General features: G+C 44.8%; 1 protein-coding gene across 1 annotated transcript in view; it reads left to right on the top strand.

Moving 5' to 3' along the window:
• CLSTN3 (calsyntenin 3) overlaps positions 1-16790 on the top strand; it is a 140778-nt gene that overhangs the window by 105201 nt on the left and 18787 nt on the right. Inside the window, exons 12-16 of the mRNA XM_073595434.1 lie at positions 1373-1524; positions 1788-1936; positions 5775-6001; positions 8690-8854; positions 13075-13220. Coding sequence (XP_073451535.1) covers positions 1373-1524; positions 1788-1936; positions 5775-6001; positions 8690-8854; positions 13075-13220 — 839 coding nt within the window. The remainder of the gene's footprint in view (positions 1-1372; positions 1525-1787; positions 1937-5774; positions 6002-8689; positions 8855-13074; positions 13221-16790) is intronic.

The raw sequence follows: 16790 nt of genomic DNA, 5'->3' as shown, positions 1-16790 counted from the left end.
CTCCTCTCCAATGTCCTCGCCTCTCTGCTCTCCTGTCCTCACCTCTTCTCTGTGCTCTCTTGTCCCCCCCCCACCTCTCCTCTGTGCTCTCTTGTCCCCCCCCCTCCCCCCCTCACCTCTCCTCTGTGCTCTCTTGTCCCCCCCCCCTCCCCCCCTCACCTCTCCTCTGTGCTCTCTTGTCCCCCCCCCCCCCTCACCTCTCCTCTGTGCTCTCTTGTCCCCCCCCCCCTCTCTGCTCTCCTCTGTGCTCTCTTGTCCTCTCCTTTCCTTTGTGTTCTCCTCTCCTCTCAAATCCTTTCTCCTCCTCTGTGCTCTCCTCTCCTCCCTCTGTGTTTCCCTGTTCTCTCCTCTGTGCTCTCTTCCCCTCTTCTTTCTTCTCTTCTGTCCTCTCCTGTTCTCTTCCTTCTGCTGTCCTGTCCCCTCCTTACCTCTCCCCTAATTCCCCCCCCCCCTCTTCTCCTCTCCTGTCCTTTCCTCTGTGCCCTCTTGTTTTCTCCTCTCCTCTCTGCTCTCCTCTGTCCTCTCCTTTCCTTTGTGTTCTCCTATCCTCTCCTCTGTGTTCTCTTCTCCTCTCCTCTCCAATCCTTTCTCCTTCTCTGTGCTTTCTTCCCCTTTCCTTTCTTCTCTTCTGTCCTCTCCTGTTCTCTTCTCTCTGCTGTCCTGTCCCCTCCTCCCCTCTCCTCTAATCCCCCCTTCTCCTCTCTCCTCTCCCCTCCTTACCTCTCCTCTAATCCCCCCCCCCCCTTCTTCTCTCAAATCTCCTGTCCTGTCCACTCCTCTCCACTGTGCTGTCTTGTTTTCTCCTCTACTTTCTGCTCTCCTCTGTGCTCTTTTGTCCTCTCCTTTCCTTTGCATTCTCTTCTCCTCTCCTCTCCAATCCTTTCTCCTCCTCTGTGCTCTCCTCTCCTCCCTCTGTGCTTCCCTGTTCTCTCCTCTCCTCTGTGCTCTCTTCCCCTTTCTTCTCTTCTGTGCTCTCCTATTCTCATCTCTCTGCTGTCCTGTCCCCTCCTCACCTCTCCTCTAATCCCCCCCCCCCATTCTCCTCTCTCCTCTCCTGTTCTGTCCCCTTCTTCCTCTGTGCTCCCATGTCCTCTCCTCTGTGCCCTCTTGCCCTTTTCTTTGTTCTCTTCTGTGCTCTCCTGTCCCCTCCTCTTTGCTCTCTTCTTCTTTCTTCTCTCCTGTCCTCTCCTCTCCTCTGTGCTCTCTTCTTCTTTCTTCTCTCCTGTCCTCTCCTCTCCTCTGTGCTCTCCTCTTCTTTCCTCTCTCCTGTCCTCTCCTCTCCTCTGTGCTCTCCTCTTCTTTCTTCTCTCCTGTCCTCTCCCCTGTGCTATCCTGCTAAACTGCTCATTTTGAACTTTTGCTGTTGTTCCAGGCACTTCTGCTGGCCGGTTTCTGCGTGGTTATATCTCTGGCCTGTCCCTTCGGTTGGGTCCCGTGGATTCTCGGGAAGTGATAGAATGTCTCTACTCCTGTAAGGAGGGTCTTCAGTACACCGACTTTGACAGTCTGGGGAAAGGAATGAAGGTAACAGAATTGTGAGATTGTCAGTAACACGTTGATGTGCCAGAACTTGGAATCGCCAAATGTTAACCAACGATCTCCTCATCCTTGGTTAACATTTCATTTAAACCCAACTATCAGTCCCTCTATACTGTGACAGGCCATGAATAGCAGAGCACCTCTTACTTGCCACTTGGGGTTCTCTTCCTATTTTCGGCACCTTTTGTCTTGGAGTTCCTCTGAGCTGCACATGTTGATTGTGGGATATCTTTGACCTTTGCTCCCAGGTTCATGTGAACCCCGCTCAGTCCCAGCTGTCCTTGGAAGGGGATGACGCCGTCTCCTTCAGCCGAGCTCTGCAGCACGTTGAATACCTCAACTCTCTACAGTTTCCAACACCGGGCGTTCGACCCCTTAAACTGAAGACTTCCGTCAGGTGGGTGTACCGCGTGCTACCCAATGTCACCCAAGGGTCATTGGCTGTGCCTATCCTAATATTGTTGTAGGTTTGGTTCTTACCTATGCCGTTTAACTGACCTCAGTTAGAAGTCTTTGTGGCTTCTCCAGTAAGTGAAAAGGCTCTGATGCAAAAAAAAAAAATAGCCAATGGAATTGAGTTATTAAAGGCAAATAGACTGTTCCCTTTGCTAGAGAATTTTCCCCATCGATTAGTGAATGAGGCCAAGCTCTGCTGACTTCCATCATCCAATCATGCCTTTTTCATTTTTTTTTTCCTTGCATGTGATTGGGTATTTTTTGCTTCACTGAAAACTATACTTTACATTCACTTTACATTCACTAAACTCTGAGGAAAATGCCCATGCAAAGCGCAATTTCTCTTGTTAATTGAGCAGTTTATTTGCCTTTGTAAAATCAAACCCCAAAGTCTTCCTCTTCCTCATATCCAACATGGCACTTCTACAATACTCCCTGCCTAAAGACACATACAAATCACCCCAACAAGCACCTAACCCGGAAAATAGACCTTCCTTGTATGAGCCGGGCAGGTGTGCAATGCTGGGAACATAAAGGTCACACCTGGGTGTCAGACAATAAGAAATGATCAGGTGGTTCCACTCTTCAGCATTTGCCATAAAATCCCCCCCCAAATTTTTTAGGTGCAATAAGCCTTTATTACATATAGTATAATACTTTTGCCCCCCCCCCTCCATTGACCTAACAGAAGCTCAATGTCCGTAGCCTCTAGGGATTGCTCACATCCTGCACCACAAGTTCTCTCACCCCGGCTACTTCTGCACAGTATAGAGCCCCGTAGACATCTATGGGGCTTGTTTCCTAAAGCAGTCGGAGGTAGAGGATCCCAACAGAAGTCTTTGGGGGTCATTTCCCGGATCAGACAGAGCGAGAGGAGCCTAAGAGAAGTCTATGGGGCTTATTTTCCATAGCAGATGGCGCTAGAGGGGCCTAATAGAAGTTTATGGGGCCCATTTCACAGAGTACACAAAGGTAAAGGAGCCCATTAGAAGTCTATGGGGTTCATTTCCTGGAGCAGATGGAGGTAGAAGAGCCCAATAGAAGTCTATGGGGCTCATTTCCAGGAGCTGATGGAGGTAGAGGAGCCTAATAGAAGTCTATGGGGCTCATTTCCAGGAGCTGATGGAGGTAGAGGAGCCCAATAGAAGTCTATGGGGCTCATTTCCCTGAGCAGATGGAGGTAGAGGAGCCCAATAGAAGTTTAAGGGGCCCATTTCCGGAAACAGATGGTGGTAGAAAAGCCAAATTGAAGTCTATGGGGCTCACATCCCAGAGCAGATGGAGGTAGAGGAGCCCAATAGAAGTCTATGGGGTTCATTTCCTAAAGCAGCCAGAGGTAGAGGAGCCCAATAGACATCTATATGGCTTATTTCCCAGAGCAGACAGAGATAGAGGAGCCCAATAGAAGTCTATTAGGCTTATTTCCCAGAGCAGCCAGAGGTAGAGGAGCCCAATAGAGGTCTATGGGGCTCATTTCTCAGAGCAGATGGAGGAAGAGGAGCCCAATAGAACTTTATGGGGCTCATTTCCCGGAGCAGATGGAGGTAGAGGAGCCCTTCTGAGGCTCTGTTAGGTTACTTTGTATGAAAGTATGACAGTGCGCTTATTCTATAAAAATGTTTCTTGAACAGTAACCGACAGTTTCCATAGTAACCAATTATATTTAATTTACATTGAAATTCGAATAATATAATATACATTATGGTTGTCGAATAGCCATTAGCATATTAGCTCCCTGCATCATTACCTTGTTAGTGCAGAATGTCTTGCTGACACCTCTTTAGAGATGGGTGAATGGATGGAGGGATGGATGAATGGATGGAGGGATGGGTGAATGGATGGAGGGATGGGTGAATGGTTGGAGGGATGGGAGAATGGATGGAGGGATGGATGGGAGAATGGATGGAGGGATGGGTGAATGGATGGAGGGATGGGTGAATGGATGGAGGGATGGATAGATGGGTGAATGGATGAAGGGATGGATGGGGGGATGGGTGAATGGATGGAGGGATGGATGGATGGGTGAATGGATGGGTGAATGGATGAAGGGATGGATGGGTGAATGGATGAAGGGATGGATGGGTGAATGGATGGAGGGATGGATGGATGGGTGAATGGATGAAGGGATGGATGGGTAAATGGATGGATGAACCAATATACACCGAGAAAGAAAGACTTTAAAAAAAGCAAAGATTTTCACCAACACTTGTGTCACTCTTCTCTCCTCCCATCGGCATATCACTTGTTAGCATATAAGCACTGCAGCACACCTGATTGGCTCTTGTGCTGCTTCTCTCTTCCCCAGTCTGAGCTTTTCTGTACAGGGACTGCATTTACATGAGTGGATCCCCCCACAGCCTCTCTAAAAAAAAAACCCCTCCAGATGTCCCCCGCAGATTCACCAAATAGGCCTCATGCACCCTGGGAGTTCCAAATGAAACTTCTAGAGGCATCTTGCGCCCCCCCCGGTGTTAGCCTACCACATGCACAGGTGTTTTTTTAACAGCAAGCAAGCATCTAACTGGCAGGCAAAGCAAAACACTGTTTCCGAAGGCACTGGTAGAGGGGGAACTAAATACCCTCCCAGCAGCCAGCACCAGGTGGAGAGTGATTACTGGAATCTGCTGGCTGCTGGGAGACACCTGCTGGTGGACACTGGAACTACAACTCTCCGCCCAGGGAACCACGGTGCCGCCAGCAGGTGATCCACGTCCTGACCAAAGACACCTGGAAAAAAAGGTATGGATATGAATTTTTTTTAAAGGTGCCAAGGATGCCCCAAATGAGGATGGAGGACCCCAAACCTGGAGTTGGGCTTTAAAGATGAAGTTTAGGTCTGTCATTTTTAACACAGTTACATTGGTCCAGCTTGGATACTTGCAATTGACTGTATATACCATACCTGTGGGATCCCCAAGAAAGCTGGAAATTGCTGTATAAGACACCTCTACTACAGTGATCTCCACCAGCTTCCCGTGCCAAGCAGCTTCCCTGATGCATGGTGAACGCAGGAAGTTGCTCGTTCAGCATCGTCGCCATTCTTGGAACACTTTGTATGTTCTCTACGAAAACAAAGCGTTCTCAGTTTGGGCAAGGTGGAGAGAAAAGGTGGTGATGTCACAATCTCCACCTTGTCCAATCAGAAAACATTTTGCATTACTTTTAACTACTTGCCTACACTTCCACCTCCTTCCTGCCCAGGACAATTTTCAGCTTTCAGCGCTGTCACACTTTGAACGACAATTGCGCGGTCATACAACACTGTACCCAGTTGACATTTCTTACAGTGAGCGGGGGTCCAAAATAATGAAAAATGTTATTTGAATGGCGCCAAATGAGCGACCTTTTATGTTCAGTAAGCAACAAAGCAGTCAATGGGCGCAGGACCCACAAGCTAGTGGAGTTCACTGGCAGTGCCCACTACAGTGATTTCCAGCTTCTATGGAGATCCCACAGGCATTGTACATACATATTTACACTGGGCTAAGTTAAACCAATGTACTGTAACTATGTAAAAATTGCCATACCTAAACTGCCGCTTTCAAAACCACTTGACTCCAATACATTTTAGCCAATATGGGAAACTTGAACAAAATATCAAGATTTTTTTCCCCAAAATTTACACAATTTAGGAAACAATATGCATCAGTGATGGCTTTTTAATTATATAGGTTACACCAGGAATGATTGGTGATGATGTCTTTTGTCTACCTCCATATGTAGTATTTGGTGTCCTTTACCAGTTTTGTTGGTGAATAGCGATGTGTCTGCTTCTTCAGGTGTGTCAGTGACGAAGGATGTCTCTCAGTGCCAGATCTGGATGGCTACCTTGTGGTTCTACAGCCAGATGCCCCACAAGTCCAACTGACAGGGTCCTCTCGGTCCGCGCACCCCATGTTCGACTTCCAGGGGCCGCTCGGGGTCCCAATATTCCCAGATTTGAGGATTACCTGCACTGTATCTCATTCATTAACTCCAAATAAGCTCGAAAGAGCACCAAGAGCAGGTAAGGGGGTACTTTTCTGTCGCAAAAATGTTTTTACAATTTTTTTTTATGCCTCAATTGATGTACAGTGGAACCTCGGATTACGAGCATAATCCAGGAGTGATCCAATGTACTCGCATATCAAAGAGAGTTTTCCCATTGAAGTCAATGGAAACGAAAATAATTAGTTTTGCGTTAACTTCAATGGGATGCAATACCGCATGCGGCCAGAGGCGGGGGGGGGGTGCCGGAGAGCCTCGGAAACGTCGGAAAAGGCCCGAGCACACTTCGGCTGACCTCGGCAAACCTTGGAAAGACTCCGTTCACGAGCCTTTCCGAGGTTTGCCAAGGTCAGCCGAACTGTCCTCTGGCCTTTCCGTGAATTTCTGAACGCCGACGATCGACGCTGTTTGGCTCCGGCGCCCCCCACCTCAGGCCAAAAGCGGTACTGCACACCGCTTTTGGCCTGAATCCTGCTCGTTTTGCAAGACAACGCTCGCAAAGAGAGTTAGGATTTTTAGAAATACAGTGCTCGTTTTGCGAAACGCTCTTTAACCGCGTTACTCGCAAACCGAGGTTCCATTGTATATAGGGCGCATATGAACATTTCACAATAGTATCAGCCAGATGTTGGCGAGCTTTCTGCAAGATCCAGAACTTTCTGTGGACTCCAGAACTGTGGCACTGATTACCTGATTGATTGATTTCTCTGAATCAACCTGATTGATTCAGAGAAATTTCAGAGAGTATTTTGGGATTTTTAGGGAGCACAATTATAACAAAATCATTGTAGAAAAAGTAGAAATTTATTAGAACGTTGTTAAAAACAAACTTTCAAAGGGTAAGTATTGATATTACAGTACTATTACAAGTGCAAACTGATTTCATCTCTACATGTTTCGCCTGGGTTATTGGCTTCTTCAGGAGGATTTATTGATATCAGGCATAGTGAGCACTGAAAATAAAAATAATTTTTAGAAGAAAAATAATAAACAATCACAGAACAACATAAGTAAATAACAAAACTTTACAAATTAGAAACATTCGCGAGTTGGCAAAAATGCATAGCGCCAAAAACCACAATTGGTCATATAAATTACCTGTATGTTCAAAAACTATTTGTGTGTATATTGAGGCTCCAGAGTCATAGGGATACGAAAAATCAGATCATCAGGTATAGCCATAGAGGGGGATGTATCTTAAAAATAAAACCACTGGTAATGGTCCAAACTTAAAGGGAGAGTGATGGAGACAATTAGATCTGGGGCAAAAAACAAACCCCAAACCAATTTTCATTCCAATCCCAGGAAAGTAGTCTATAACTTTTACCCCTATACCAGGAATCCTTTGATAAGTTTCCAGGCTTTAAGTTGATTAATCGCCTCCAATTCCAAAAAGGAATGGATAGAAATACAGAAGATGATGAGCGAGATAAGATGAACTAATTTCTGAAATTTCATAAAGTCAGATCATGACCCCTGATTGATTCAGAGGAGGGACATGCCCCTCCCCCCTTTGTCTTTTACCTCTTCAACCTCAGGTTAAACAGGGAACTGTTTCTTTTCTGTTATTATTATTATTACAGGTACTTATATAGCGCCATCAATTTATGCAGTGCTTTACATATATACTGTACATTTACATCAGTCCCTGCCCTCAAGGAGCTTACAATCTAATGTCCCTAACTCACATACTAGGACCAATTTAGACTGGAGGCAATAAACCTACCAGCATGTCTTTGGAGTTTGGGAGGAAACCAGAGTTCCTGGAGGAAACCCACGCAGGCACAGGGAAAAACATGCAAAGTCCAGGCAGGTAGTGTCTTGGTTGAGATTTGGACCAAGGACCCTAGTGCGGCTAGGAGGGAGTGCTAACCACTGTACAGTCTATTGCAGCTCGCAACCTTTTTACCTCAAAGAGCCCCTAAAAAAAGTTTAGGTAACAGGGAACCCTTATTAAAACCAGTACTTCCAGGATTGGGGAGAAAAATTTCCCTATATTGGTGATCAGTAGGAAGAATGGCACCCTTGCAGACAGCTGAAAAGGTAATTGTTGCTGACTTTGCCAAGTCTTGTTGGCCCTGCAACTATGAAGGCACTATCAGAGGGGAGGTCAATCATTCAAAGCGCAAGGAACCCCTAGCAACCTGAGGGACCCTAGCGTTCCAAGGAACCCTGGTTGAGAATGGATGGTCTATAGCCTGCATCACACAATCCTCTTAGAAGTCTTTCAAAATTAAAGTCCCCACAGAGCAACAATCTTGACCAGAATATGGACCCAATGAAACAATAACACCAACAAAAACTAATTTCCAATAAAGTTTCTTATATCTTTTATGAAATGTTCTTCTTGTATGGAACACAATTCCCCCTCCACCAAAACTAATCTCAGAGACATTCCTTCTTGAGACATGAAGGATGTGGCTATGACTTCATTGTTATGTAATGACATTTGTATATCCCTCTACCTTGCTAACCTGCAAGAATATTTTAATAAACATTAAAAAAGACCCTCTATTCGATCTATTTAGTCAGATCAATTTCAACTTTCCCAGGTTGCTCAACTGTAGCAAAATTTAGTGGATTTCTTTTATTTGAATAACCTAAAAGTATCTACATAAATATCTGGACAAATCAACTTCTGATCCAATTAAAAATGACGCTGTTTTAATAAATGACCGAATCTGACTATTCTTCCTATGTCCCTTAGATGTACAGTCTCCAGATGGAATAGAGTGCTCTATTGAACGGTGTGAGATCGGTGTCGTGGGAGAGGACCTGAACCAGGAGTATGAGAGCCTGTCTCTGGATGTCTCTTCTGCATGGCAACGTGGCCTTGAGACCGAGAACAACTCCCGCAGCCTTCGCATCACAGGTGATGAGTTTTCCTGAAGTATATCTCCTAGACGTTCCAGATTCTCCTAGATTTTCTTTGCTACTATCTCCAAGGCAGAACCATGAAGGTTCTGTGTACATTGGAGCTCACAGCTTCCTTCATGAGGACCTACATGTGGCTATGTAACTATGCTGTCTACTTTGGTGGCTATGGGGCCGTGGGAGGGTGGGAGATGACCTCTCTTCTTTTCCATATTCTTCTTCTTCTCTATTCTTGGGACCCAAATTTAGTCCTTCCAGATCTGGACATCCAACTTGTACTAAAATCTTCATGCACCTCTGATTAGGAACTTCCACAGCATTCACATCTGAAAGTTTTGTTGCTATTTGACCATATTCTATACTCAGAAAAGTGTCACATATCTCTAAAGCAGTCTTTCTCAACCTTTTTACCCCAGAGGAAGCCTAGAACTAATTTTGACTTTTCAGGTAACCAAGCTAAAACCATTTTCGACTAGTTGGAAAAATGTTCCTCTTACAGTGGCGGTCAAGCAGCTAAAAAGAACATTGGTGTCATGCAACTGGCTCTGCCAAGTGGCGTTGGCCTGGAATTATGTAGGCACCATCAACTTGTTTGCCTGGTTCACACCTATGCGTTTTTTAGTGCCACTGCATTCAAGAACCCCCAACAACCTCTGGAGGAACCCTAGAGGTATACAGAACCCTAGTTGAGAATGGCTGCCTTAGAGAGATGTTGCTGGAGAAGAGAGAAGCCATCAACATTTCTCCTTTGGGGCCTTGTAATTTGTAGGTGAGCCTGCTGGTCCCCACATTTAAAGTGTACGGAATCTACAGCCAAATGTTTTTTATTAAGTTTTGGATGATATAGGGAAGGAATTTAACCCGTGTTAGGATTTAGTAGTGAGAGGCACTGGATCCAATAATATATTGAATTCTCTTTGGTGCTGACAATCTATACCAGGCAGTATACCATATTCTAGTTCAGTGATGGAGAACCTTGGCACCCTAGATGTTTTGGAACTACATTTCCCATGATGCACTACACTGCAGAGTGCATGAGCATCATGGGAAATGTAGTTCCAAAACATCTGGGGTGCCGAGGTTCGCTATCACTGCTCTAGTTTGTTAGGGAGCTCCAAATTCGTAAAAGAGCCATGAGAGGGCACTTTGTCCAAAATTCACATAGAAAAATGGAACATCAAAAAAAAAAAAAAAAAAATCCTTATTTCCTCAAATAATAATAGCCAACACATTTCGGAGCCTCCACATGTCCCCTCCATCTTATATTATATGAGAGAATATAGTCATGACCAAAAATGTTGGCACCCCTGCATTTCTGTCAGACAATGCTCCGCTTCACCCAGGAAAATTGTTGCAATTACAAATGTTTTGGCATGCTCATGTTTTTTTCTTGTATTTGTATCGGTATGACACAAAAAAGTGGAGAAACAAAAAAGCCAAACCTGACACATTCCACGCAAAACTCCAAAAACTGGACAAAATTATTCTCAAAATTGTAAGAAATAATTGCATTCCAGGTGTGTGAAGCCCCTGTAATTTGTAATTAAACTCCCCTGTATCAATTAATTAACCTGTGCTGACAATACAGAAATCACACTGGCAACCGGTTAAAATGGTGAAAAATTGACTCAACCTTTCTGTTGTGTGCCACACAGAGAAGAGAAAGAGCAGTAAAGAATCGTCTGAGGATTTGAGAACACAAATTTTGGAAAAGCATGGACAATCTCAAGGTTACAAGTCCATCTCCAGAGATCTTAATGTTCCTGTGTCCACTGTGCGCAACATTCTAGAAGTTTACAGCTCATAGCACTGTAGCCAATCTCCCTGGATGTGGATGAAACAGAAAAAAATTATACATTTTTGCAATGAAGGATTCACGAGCAAGGGGGATTGTTGGAGGAGAGGGTGGGACTTTATATGAAGCATGTACCGGCAAGCAAGTAATAAGATGAACATAGAGGAATTTATTGACATAATACCAAAGCATACACATTACAATCATAAAATGCATACAGTATAAAACCATAAATGCACAAGGAAGTATAATATAACATACATGATAATATTATTCATACAATTGATGGATACATGAACAGGATAAAAGGTTAGGTAATGGTGACTCAGGATACCACCTAAAACAAATTCCCTAGTACATCACAATCAAGGTTGGGTAAAATTAAAATTAAGAACCAGTAATGCCTGCTGGACCTAAGGCCTCGCTAGACCTGTGGGGGGGGGTTTATGAAAATATTATAGTTGATAGGGACTGAATAAACAGTTAGGCACGGCAAATAGTGGCTCAACGCGTTTCGTGGCTTCCATGCCACTCGTCAGGAGCGAGCCCGTGTATTATCTGAAAATATATTAGGATAGTTAAGTATACCAATTGGACAAAGGGTAATAATAATGGGGGAGCATGGTATACGAGCCCCCAGGCTGATGTGTGGATATACTCACTGGGAGACTGTGTACTGATGGTGTAGCGGTGGGACCCCGTAAGCCATCCAGGCTGCCCCCAAACGGGAGCCAAGGTGGGGAGCCCCGCGGAGACGGCAGCGGAAGCCAACCAGGGTAGGCATAGGAACCGAGGGATGTCTAGAGAAGAATGAAAGAGGGTGAAGATGCGCTGGGATGTAAAGAGAGGATATAAGGAATGGGAAGCGGAAGGGAGCCCCCCAGGTGTAGGGTAAAGTGATAGGGAAAAAGTGAGAGATGTGAGAATGGAGGAACAGACCATCAGGGGGTAAAGCAAGGTGAAGGAAACACAGAAACAACATAGTGTGGTAACCAAGAAAAGGGGAAGTGATGAATGTACCTGAAAGGGAATAAGACCCCTCGGAAGGGGAATTTCGAATGGATGTGTGATCGGGTGTGTGTAAAGCCTCGAGTACCCATGCCGCCCCGGAGAGCGTCCAGATAACGCCGCCGCGAGTGCTGCCCACCAAAGTCACGCCGTGCAGCGGGGGGAGGGGCACCGCAAGTCGGACAATGTCTGGCAAAACGGCGCAGAGGAAACTCCCCATTAGCCCACGAGATAGAATAACAGCTGTGCGTGACAGCAATGAAGGATTGTTGGAATGGTAGATAAAGAACCTCAATCAACTTCCAGTCAAACTCAAGCTGCCTTTCAGGCATCGGGTACAACTGTGTCAGCTCTCACTATACTCGCCCTCTGAATGAAAAGGGACACTATGGTAGGAGACCCAGGAGGACCCCACTGCTGGTACAGAAAACATAAAAGAGCCAGATTGGAGTTTGCCAAAACTTACCTGAGGAAGTCAAAATCCTTTCGGAAGAATGTGATGTGGATAGACAAAACAAAATGACGGCTTTTTGGTAAAGCCCATCATTCTACTGTTTTTGGAAAAATAAATGAGACCTTTTAAAGAAAAGAATACGGTCCCTACAGTCACACATGGTGGAGGTTCATTGATGTTTTGTGGGTGCTTTGCTGCTTCAGGCACTGGATGTCTTGGCATTGCCATTGTGTGCATGGCATTATGAAATCTGAAGCCTACCAAAGAATTCTCAGGTGCAATGCAGGGCCCAGGGTCAGAAAGTTGGGTCTCAGTCAGAGGTCATGGGTCTTACAACAGGTCCATACGGCAGGACCATATGTCAAAAAGCACCCAGAAATGGTTTAAGACAAAGTGCTGGAGAGTACTGAACTGGCCAGCAATGAGTCCAGATCTAAATTCCATAGAACACCTGTGGAGAGATCTCGGAACAGCAGTTGGGAAAAGAACCCTTCCAATCTCAGAGAGGAGCAGCTGGCGAAAGAAGAGTGGTCCAAAATTCCGGTAGAGAGGTGTAAGAAACTCCTTGATGGTTACAGGAAGCCATTGATTTCAGTTATTTTTTCCAAGGGGTGCAATATGTTTTGTCCAGTCCATTTTTGGAGTTTTGGGTGGAATGTGTCAGATTTGGCTTTTTGTTTTTTCCCTTTTTTTGTGTCATATCGATACAAACAAAAGAAATGAACATGAGAATGCCTAAACATTTGTAATTGCAACAATTTTCTGGGTAAAGTGGTGCATTATCTGACACAAATGCAGGGGTGCCAAGATTTTTTGGCCATGACTGACGCAAATCTTTTTGTACTCTCAACAATTGGAGTTGAATCAGTTTCTATATATTTAGATGTATAAATTAAGTTCTAGATTCCACTTTTGTAACTGCCCCTCTTATAGGTGTTTCCTTGTACCAATCTCTGTACAGGTGTGCAAAATGTGGCTGTCTATGAGGATATCCTGCGTAGCGTGAGCTACCGCACAGCGGTCCGGGCGGAGCTGTATACACGCAAATTCCATGTGTCCTGCAGCGAGATGAACGGGAGGTACATAAGCAACCAGCTATATACTGAGGTAAGGACATAAATTCTATCTAATCTTGTATCGGGATTTTAGTTTTCTCCGGGAGAATGAACCGGCAGCTGTTACATGCTTTGATTTGTCTTCTCCTGGATCAGGGGTCTCCAAACATTCTAAATAAAGGGCCAGTTTACTGTCCTTAAGACTTTAGGGGGCCGCACTGTGACCATTCAGAGTATAAAAAGTCTTGACATCAGTGGGGGAAAAAAATGCCCTATTATTTGTTTCAGTGGAAGTAATTGTACCTCATCTTTGGTGTCAGCGGGGGGGTGGGGGGTGGGGTGGGATTGTGCCCCATTCTTGGTGTCACTGGGAAGAGTTGTACCCCATCATTGGTGTCATTGGGCCCAATTGTTTGTGCCATTGGGAGAAATTGTGCCCTATCATTGGTGTCATTGGGCCCCATTGTTGGTCTCATTGGTTAGAATAGTGCCCCGTCGTTGGGTCTCATTGGGCCCCATTGTTGATCTTATTGGGAGAAGTAGTGCCTATCATTGGGTTTCATTGGGCCCCATTGTTGGACTCATTGGGAGGAATTGTGCCCCATCATTGGTGTAAGTGGAAGTAATTGTGCCCCATCATTGATGTCATAAGATCCAATTGTGTATGTCATTGGGAGAAATTGTGCCCTGTCGATAGTGTCATTGGGCCCCATTGTTGGTCTCATTGGGAGGAATAATGCCCCATCATTGGGTGTCATTGGGCCCATTGTTGATCTCCTTGGGAGGAATAGTGCCCCATCATTGGGTGTCATTGAGCCCCATTTTTGGTGTCATAGGGAAGAATAATGCCCTATCATTGGGTCTCATGGGCCCCACTGTTGATCTTATTGGGAGAAGTAGTGCCCTATCATTGGGTGTCATTGGGCCCATTGTTGATCTCGTTGGGAGGAAAAGTGCCCCATCATTGAGTGTCATTGGGCCTCATTATTGGTATTAGTGGGAGGTTCCCCTTCATTGGTGTCCTTAGGGGGGGGAATTATGGCCCCAAGAGTCGGGTAAAAGCAAACAAAGGGCTACACCTGGCCCCTGGGCCGTAGTTTGGAGACCACTGTTCTGGATCAATACAACTGGTGAAAAAAAGCTTGCAATGAAGGGACTTATTAAAGGGTCACTAACATAAATAAAAAAGTAAGGTGGTCAACCAAAAGAAGTTCATAAATAGAACCAATTTTAGGAAATTATCAAAACTAAAGCTTTATTGTTAGCCACCATTTTTAGGCTACAAGAGGCTGAAAGACACAGTTGATATCTTACTGAAGTCAGTAGAGAAAATCTCCCCACCCCCCACTGAGCCACCAATTTAAAACAATAAATCATGTGCAGCACAGAATGGTAATGTTACTAATGAACGATGTGAAATGATGAATTTTCTTTACATACATACCTTTACATGTGGTTTTGGGTTTACTGTTCCTTTAATCGAGTGACGATGTGACATTGATCGCCTATTGACCTGACCTCTATGCATTGCCTGCAGCAAGAACTGAAGGACAAAAGAAATGAGCGCACTTCAATAGGATGTCCAGCAGAATGTTCATCCCTGAACAGCTAGTGCAAAATGGGTCAAGCTGCATTATGTCACCTTAAACTCACTTTTATCTCCTTGCAACCTTTACTAAGGCCAATGATTTATTCTTGTTGGGCTGGAAGTCGTATTGTGCCCCTTTGCATGATATCCCAAGACAATGGAAATAAACTAATAAATTAAGAGAAAAAGCAATTAATTTAGTGGCTATCAACAGAGTGCTTATAGCAAAATGTGCATGTACTATGTATGTAAGAAAAAAGACACTGGGGGTTATTTACTAAAGGAAAATACACTTTGCACTGAAAGTGCACTTGGAAATAAAGTCGCTGTAGGTCGGAGAGGGACATGAAAGGAAAATAAAAAACAACATTTTAGCTTGCACATGATTGGATGATCAAATCAGCAGAGCTTCCACTCATTTCAGATCTACCTCTTAGATTTAGAGCGACTGCACTTCCAAGTGCACTGAAAGTGCAAAGTGGATTTGCCTTTCGTAAATAACCCCTACTGTCCAAACACCTCACTATGTTGGAGAAGGACACTGTCCACACACCTCACTATGTCGGAGAAGGGCACTGTCCAAACATCTCACTATGTCGGAGAAGGACACTGTTCAAACATCTCACTATGTCAGAGAAGGACACTGTCCACACACCTCACTATGTCAGAGAAGGGCACTGTCCAAACATCTCACTATGTCGGAGAAGGGCACTGTCCAAACATCTCACTATGTCGGAGAAGGGCACTGTCCAAACATCTCACTATCTCCAAATACATCACTATTTCAGAGAAGGACACTTTCCAAACATCTCGCTATGTCAGAGAAGAACACTTTCCAAACATCTCACTATGTCGCAGGACACTGTCCACACACCTCACTATGTCCGAGAAGGACACTGTCCAAACACCTCACTAGGTCAGAGAAGGACACTGTCTAAACATCTCACTATGTTGGGGAAGGACACTGTCCAAAGACCTCACTATGTCGAAGAAGGGAAGGACACTGTCCAAAGACCTCACTATGCCAGAGAAGGACACTGTCCAAACACCTCACTATGTCGAAGAAGGGAAGGACACTGTCAAAAGACCTCACTATGCCGGAGTAGGTCACTGTCCAAACACCTCACTATGTCGAAGGACACCGTCCAAACACCTCACTATGTCGAAGAAGGACACCGTCCAAACACCTTACTATGTTGGAGAAGGACACTGTCCAAACACCTCACTATGTTGAAGAAGGGAAGGACACTGTCCAAAGACCTCACTATGCCGGAGAAGGACACTGTCCAAACACCTCACTATGTCGGAGAAGGACACTGTCCAAACACCTCACTATGTCGGAGAAGGACAGTGTCCAAACACCTCACTATGTCGGAGAAGGACACTGTCCAAACACCTCACTATGTCGAAGGACACTGTCCAAACACCTCACTATGTCGAAGGACACTGTCCAAACACCTCACTATGTCAAAGAAGGACACTGTCCACACACCTCACTATGTCAGAGAAGGACACTGTCCAATGTTCTAGACTGTGTCACAACAGTCACAACTTTGTTATACACTTTCTCATGCACTTTATTACATCCAGACACTCCCTTTCCAGCATCTAAATATGGAAAACCTCCTTAAAACCAGATCAATATGCAGTAAAGTGCGCTGTCTGTATCCAGTTAATACACCTTGTATGCCAGTGGGAACACAATGGAGCGCAGACAGGCAATAATGTATTTTCTCACGCTAACAATTAAGTCATTACATTTACTGCGTTATTTATTCATGGCTGTGTAAAGCTGTTTATTATTTTCTGTAAGTCGGGAACAATACCCTATCCCATTTTCTGTACACAATGATCGCTGAATTATACAAACAAGATCCTTTCTTCCTCACAATTGCAGTTATTGGATTGGAAATATGAAGCGTGAAATTACAGATGATTATAGTGTTGTTGCTGTTGTTAAGTCTAATCACTTTTGTCTTTAAAATTTGGCCTCCGATAACCAGTGACCTTCCGTATCAAAGGTTTTGAAGACCC

Source organism: Aquarana catesbeiana, linkage group LG08 (genome assembly GCF_042186555.1).
Source record: "Aquarana catesbeiana isolate 2022-GZ linkage group LG08, ASM4218655v1, whole genome shotgun sequence".
NCBI classification, from domain to species: Eukaryota; Metazoa; Chordata; class Amphibia; order Anura; family Ranidae; genus Aquarana; species Aquarana catesbeiana.
This window is presented reverse-complemented; position numbering and strand designations above follow the sequence as displayed.